This window comes from Macrobrachium rosenbergii, chromosome 13 (assembly GCF_040412425.1).
Source record: "Macrobrachium rosenbergii isolate ZJJX-2024 chromosome 13, ASM4041242v1, whole genome shotgun sequence".
NCBI lineage: Eukaryota > Metazoa > Arthropoda > Malacostraca > Decapoda > Palaemonidae > Macrobrachium > Macrobrachium rosenbergii.
In genome coordinates, this window is record NC_089753.1 from 43,051,413 (window position 1) to 43,058,912 (window position 7,500).

The 7,500-nt window shown below is 32.5% G+C and overlaps 1 protein-coding gene across 1 annotated transcript in view; it reads right to left on the bottom strand.

The window, feature by feature from the left end:
• The window catches only part of LOC136844773 (acid-sensing ion channel 5-like), a 27,397-nt gene that overhangs the window by 11,782 nt on the left and 8,115 nt on the right, over positions 1-7,500 (bottom strand). Inside the window, exons 2-5 of the mRNA XM_067114010.1 lie at positions 6,711-6,835; positions 2,920-3,126; positions 1,774-1,858; positions 533-722 (exon numbers count right to left, since the gene is read on the bottom strand). Coding sequence (XP_066970111.1) covers positions 533-722; positions 1,774-1,858; positions 2,920-3,126; positions 6,711-6,785 — 557 coding nt within the window. The 5' untranslated portion in view covers positions 6,786-6,835. The remainder of the gene's footprint in view (positions 1-532; positions 723-1,773; positions 1,859-2,919; positions 3,127-6,710; positions 6,836-7,500) is intronic.

Genomic DNA, 7,500 nt, shown 5'->3' on the forward strand with positions numbered 1-7,500 from the left:
ATATATATATATATATATACAGAGAGAGAATTTTTATCCATTTCTTAAATAATGACTATATATATATATATATATATATATATATATATATATATATATATATATATATATATATATATATATATATATATATATATATAATAATATATATATATATACATATATATATATATATATTTCATTTGCTTATTTCTTTTATTTACTGGTTTAATGATTGATGACTTGTAAATTCATTTTATTTGTTTATTTATTTATATATTGTCTAAGAATTCATAATAAATATATATACATGTGTGTGTATATTATATATATATATATATATATATATATACACACACATATATATATATAATGTATATACAGCATATTAATATAAATTCTAAGCCAATTAATAAATAAATAACTGGAATGAATTAACAATTCTCTCATTCAATAAACAAATTAAAAGGCAAATAAACAAATAAATAAATTCATTCACCCATTCATTCATTCATTAATGAATGCAAACAAGCCCCCCGACCCTATCTAGTACCTGTACGACACATTGGCAACAAGTTCGGGAAAGGTGAAGTTGTAGGCCCGCATGACGCCATCTATCTTGACGCTCGCCCTCTGGATGATGTCACGGACCCGGTCCTTCGACAGGAGGTCATCCATCATCGTGAACGGACTTCCGGTCATCAGCATCATCACGTTGTACGTCTCCGGGTCGATCTTCAGGTCTGAGATTGAATTGAATTGAACTGAAGAGAGAATTTAGGCCAAGTACTGGGACCTATGAGGTCATTTGGGGCTGAAACAGAAATTGACAGTAAAAGGTTTCAAAGGCGTAACTGGAGGAAAACCCTCGCAATTGCACTATGATTCAATTGTTGGGAAAGGGTGGAAAGTAAGATGGAAGAAAGATAATATGAAAGGAGGTACAGTAAAATGAACGAAAGGGGTGCAGGTAGGGGCCGAAGGCACGCTGCCAAGAACCTTAAGTAATGCCTACAGTGCACCGGATGAGGTGCAAGGTCGGCACTACCCGCCTACTGGGTTCAGGTCTGGGGTGAACATAAAATCATCGTTATCATCGTAGAACCTCGAAAGTTCGATTGAAGATGCGATGCATTATTGCCCTCAGACAAGTCTCCTTCTGTTTTAAGAATTTACTTACATTTTTATTTATTCATTCATAAATTTGTTAATTTACTTTTCTTTTTTAATAACTGATCTCTTCTTCCGTTACTTCTTTCCAATGAACACTACATTCTTTGGAAGTTTGAATTCCGAGTCATTGGCCCTTGTGGGCTTGTTTCATACGAATAGGGTTCATCTCCTAAATAATAATAATAATAATAACCAAGTGTCTGTGAAATTCCGCCATTCATGTCTTTCCTCTGTCTTCACTTTCATGGATCTCCACCTACTTCAGCCTCATCTATAATTCATAATCCATAATGGGGCAAGTAATGGAACTACAGAATAAGGAAAGTCGTAAGTCAGGGAAAACATAAACCTGAAACGAATTCCAGAGTCTGGTAGTTGAGGGAAAGAAACGACCAGTGAACAGAGCAATCTAAGGAATACTGATTTCCACAATGCAAATATGGGAAGAAATTACCTGACTCGTGTAACGCACTAGTTTGAGAGAAGAAAGGACACTCTCCTTGAGCTAAACAGAACACGAGCTGAAATAACACACGTAGAAAAAAGACCAAAAAGTCATATTGTGTGCGCATGTGTAACCCTATACCTATTAATAGCAACCAATACGCACTGGTTCCTTACCGTCAAGTTTTTTTTTGGAGAAAAAGTCCTTATTGCAGATGGCCAAAGACGGTAATGGCATCTTTTGGGACCAACGTATTCCTGTCTAAAGAATGAATAGTATTAGGACAGAATTATATTTATAATATATTAATATATATGTAAATTATGGCTCTGATGAAAGTACCGTGAAGACTTCGTATCCAAATAAATGTATCGACAAACCATTACGTTATAGCTCTAAGTATATTAACTAAAATTATACATGAATAGAAGATAATAATAAAAATATTTTATTTGCCGACACCGTTAGTCAATATCTGAAGAGAAGACAGGGGAAAAACATAAAGAATAATATAAAAGGCGAAACTGAATAAGAGAGGAACCAAGAACTTTTAGTTGAAAACGGAGCCCCCCAAAAATTAATTTCTTAATGAAAAAAAATAATTACCAGCAAAAAGGCAAACTGAAAATTATGCCCACACAATTTCGATCCTTTACACGCAACAGACAAAAACATACGAATAAACAAATTAATAAATAAAAGATCTTAAGTAAATAAAGCAACTGAATGTAGCAACGGTTGAAACAAAATAAAAAAATAATAATTAGAGAATTTGAAAAAATAATACATATTTTTTTTATTTGTTAACTCTATAAATCAATGTTTAAAGAGATGACAGACGAAGAAAATTCAAACAATAATACAAGAAAGACGGAGTAAGGGAGAAGAATCAAGACCTTTTGGTTAAAAACGGAACCCCGAAAAACAATATTTACTCTCCTCACAAAATATATTTCAAATAAAAACAGACGAATACGCAAAAGGAAACGAAAAATAAATAAAATCTATAATAATAAAATCCGAGTGGATCTTGTTTGTCCTTCCCGGGTGATAGTAGGGGAGACATGACACAGCCACCCACCCTCTGCAAACTGGTTTGTCTGCCCCGGGTGGGGGCGGGGTAGGCTGGGGGATCGGGAGGGTAGGGGAAACATCCACCATCCTCCTGCAAACCTGTCTGTCCGCCCCGGGTGGGGACGGGGTGGGTAGGGGATCGGGAGGGTAGGGAAGAAAGCAGCGCCGGGTTCCAGCGCGCTACACCAACAAGCTCGTATCAAATGAACAAAACAAACGAACGAACTAACGATTTAAGAAATAAATACCTGCGTCATTTCGCTCCTCTGTACGAAATCGTAGAAATATCTGCCGCTGACCATCACCAGGAGGACGGAGCTGGTGAGGATGAAGGCGATCCAAAACAAACCCAGGAGATTGGACCGGTTGTACCATACGTGTCTGGGACCGTGGATGGACGTCTCCTCCACGGCGAACGCGATCATCTCCTTCCACCCACGCCGGCGGGTGTGGTCCTGCGAAGGACGATGGGTTTTTAGAGGTGGTTAGGATTTCTGATAGAGCTTGAGGGAATGACCATGTTAGTTGCAACGCCAGTTTTAGGTATAAGTAGAAATCTATCATTTTTTTTTTTTTCATCTAAACCCTTCGGTTATTACAGTACACAAGTATTGCTTTGCTAAAAATATTTTAAAGCTTTTCTTTATTTTTCAAAAGCAACAACAGGAATTTTAAGGGTGAAAACAGTAAATAAAAGGAAAAAAGGCTCTATTTTCGTTTTACGTCTACCATGTAAAACAATAAATTTCCAAGCTAAGAAATGTTAACAAATAATCGAAAAAAAAAACATCAGTGCTTTCCGTTTAATAACTAGTTCTTTATCTTACCCCACATATAATTCTAGACTCCCACAGGATTGAACTGAATATGGAATTTAGGCCCACGGACCAAGTGCTGGGACCTATGAGGATATTCAGCGCTGAAAGGGAAATTGACAGTAAAAGGTTCGAAAGGCGCAACAGGAGGAAAACCTCGCAGCTGCACTATGAATCGATTGTTAGGAAAGGATGGAAAGTAAGATGGAAGAAAGAGATATGAAAAGAGGCACAGTAAAAGAACGAAAGGGGTTGCAGCTATGGGCCGAAGGGACGCTGCAAAGAACCTTAAGTAATGCCTACAGTGCACCGCATGAGGTGTACTGACGGCACTAACCCCCTAAGGGGAGGACTCCCATAGGGCTGGATCAAAACTTTTTTTTTTTTGGCGACGGCTGGAAATTTGGACAATGAAAAATAAAAGAAGTTGGACAGCTAATTTGGACGCGACCCATAAGGATGAATTTGATATCCGTTGGTGGTTGGTTTAAGTTAAGCTGGCCTCATGCTAGCACTGGCCCTCGCCTAAAAACAGCCAGTAAATATGATGATGTGTTTTAAGTAACCATGTATGTGGACTCGGTCAAGAATGAACCTAAATGATTCTTGAATAACTAATGTTTTATTGGGCATCTGTTACTGTTACCATTATTAATAATTAATATTTCCTTCTCCCTTATATTTAGAGCATTTATATTAATCTATGATAATAATTTTACTCTTTACTCTTACCAACGTTACTGTTTTAATATCTAATCTATTTCATTTTTATATCAAAATATTTCCCAAGTAATTATCATAATTAAATACTGAGGTATCAAACTGACCCACTGACATAAGCATGTTTTATTTTCAAATCATCTAAATATAAAATACCGGAAAAATCCTTGATTTAAAGATATTACAAAAATATTTTAAACATTTTCTAAATGAGGACATGTATAGCTAGTTTAAAAATATATATATATATATATATATATATATATATATATATATATATATGTCTATATATATATAAATTAATGATATAATGGGTAATATATTAGCTTCTTTAGAATCAATAGTTATTTTGTATTATTTTTTTTTTAAATGGCCAATGTTTTCTATTTCTATACCACATTTAGAAAGACTATATTTAACTTTTTACAAGAGTAATATTTCTAGGGTCTTAGGATATATCATTAATATATATATAAATATTAATGATATATCCTAAGAACTTAGAAATATTACTTTAAAAAATTAAATATGGTCTTCCTAAATGTGGTATGGAAATAGAAAACATTATCCATTCCGAAAAATTTAATGCAAAATAACTTTATTGATTCTAAAGAATCTAAAATATTACCCATTAAGAATGTCTAATATATGAAAATTATAAAATTACTAAAAAAGAAAGGCAAAAATATTTCATCAAAATTCAAATATTTAGTCATCCAATTTTTTAAAAACTAGTAAAAATTTAATACAAAATAACTTTATTGATTCTAAAGAATCTAAAATATTACCCATTAAGAATGTCTAATATATGATAATTATAAAATTACTAAAAAAGAAAGGAAAAAATATTTTATCAAAATTTAAATATTTAGTCATCCAATTTTTTGAAAACCAGAGTAATACCACAACCTTTCTACCAGTTCATATGAGTACAAAATGTATTAAGTGGCAGCTAGAGATATTGTGAAAATATAAACATATGTGAGAAAATATCATATATTCATAAACTCATGAAATACGAATTTTCTTTAAATATATCAAGTATCAGCTACGAATGTAATTAAAAATATTTTTATATATATCCTATAAAAATATCATATTATTCAACAATTCATGAAAATGAAAACGAGAAGCATCAAGAACCTGCAAATAATGCTATGAATACATTTTAAAAACATCCTATAAAAACAATCATATTTAACAACTCATGAAAGGCAAAAACAAAAGTATCAGGAACCAGCTAAAAATATAATAAAAATATTTTAAATATATCCTATTAATATTATCTTATTATATTCAACAATTCACAAAAAGCAAAAAAAAAAAATGTATCAAGACGTACCAGCAAAAAATAAAATAAAAATATTGTAAACATATTCTATAAAAAAACTGTCATACAGTTTTAATAATGCACGAAAAGCAAAAAAAAAGGAACAAACCTCAACTAAGAATATAATAAAAATATTAAATATATCCTGTAAAAACTAACGTAGTTAATCTAACAATTCATGATATGTAAAAAGAAAAGTATCAAGTACTAGCTAAGAGCTTTTTTTTTCATTTTAAAGTCCTCCTGCGCCTCTGTAGGCTGATAGGGCAGGCGCTGATCTGTTTCTTAAGCCGACAGCCAGGGGCGGAATGGGACAGGTCCCAACATAAAAAATATTATAGCATTATCATATTCTTTATTATGTCCTTAGACATAATAAGAATATTATTATACCATATCCTTATATTATATTTTCTATTATATCCTTAGACATAATAGGAATATTCTAATTATATCCTTAGACAAAAAAAAAAAATTAACGCATCATAACCAACAACTCATAACACGGCAAAGCACATCAGGCGGGAACAACAAGGCTTTGCCTGCATCCGCCTCATTAGTAAGAAGAAACACACAAATCATATTTACACGGCCTTGTTTGCTTTCCTTGTTGGGTCGCAGACAGTCGTCCTAATTGCCTGGCGGGGTATTATTTAAAGGACTTTGTTTTTTTTTTTTTTTTTTTAGGTTTTTTTAAGGTTCGTAGGATGGTAAGGTTCATGTCTATGTCTTTTAAGTAAGTCATTGTCTGTCTACCTGTCTGCTACTTTCGCTTCTCTGTTTTTCACAGTCTGGGTTTTATTTTCATGTGTGTGTATGTATATATATATATATATATATATATATATATATATATATATATATATATGTATATGTATATGTATATATATATATATATACATATACATACATATATATATATATATATATATATATATATATATATATATATATATATATAAATATATATATATATATATTTATATATGCACATATTTGTGTGTGTATACGATATATACATATATATAAATTATATATATATATATATATATATATATATATATATATATATATATATATACCTCAGAAGAGAGAGAGAGAGAGAGAGAGAGAGAGAGAGAGAGAGAGAGAGAGAGAGAGAGACAGTATACCACTAGAACCATTGTTTCCATACCTTAGGGTTCTTTAGCGCAGAGCTCTGTTGAACGACAGGCCTATGCTGAACTGGAGATTGTGACATCATCGTCATTATCTTCACTTCTTCCCTTATCTCGTCTTATGCAAAATGGAAAATTATGCCTGAAAATAATAAGAAAAAAATAAAAAAAGCTTTCAATATCCTCCGAAGTCTTCGCCAAACTTTCGCACCAAGTTGTACCAGAAAAGTATTTGAACCAAGCAGCAAATATTTTAACTATGATGGTGACATACTGACGTCATGCATGTTTGGAGAGGTGATGTCACGAAGGCATGAAGGATTGCGACTTCTATTTTAGCGTTACAATTCGCTACTCGATGGGAAATTTAATGGCAATGACGTCAAATTATATGCCCACATTACACTGCTTAATATTCATTATTGTGATGCCTGAATGTCTGCATTTTGATGTTCCCCAGAAAGGAATATGCATCTATTTTCTACAAGAACTATCCAAGTGTCTAGCGGAAAAGGGGTTAGAATCCCCAAAGGGTGGATCTTTAATGAACGGCTCTTTTTGGAAATATACACGAAAAAAATTAAATCTTCACGAACCGAATACCACGTGCAATGAATGCCATATTGCGAATACTTACAAAATACAACATACACATAAATCTCACTTCATTTCCTATAGGCGGCAGGTGTATAGCCTACTGAACAAAGATCAAAGTTTTAAAAAATTCAAAAAGCAGAAAGACCTTCTTATGAAGTTTTCTTGGAGTATATTATGACAACCATACTTAATGCTGAATTGAACTGAATA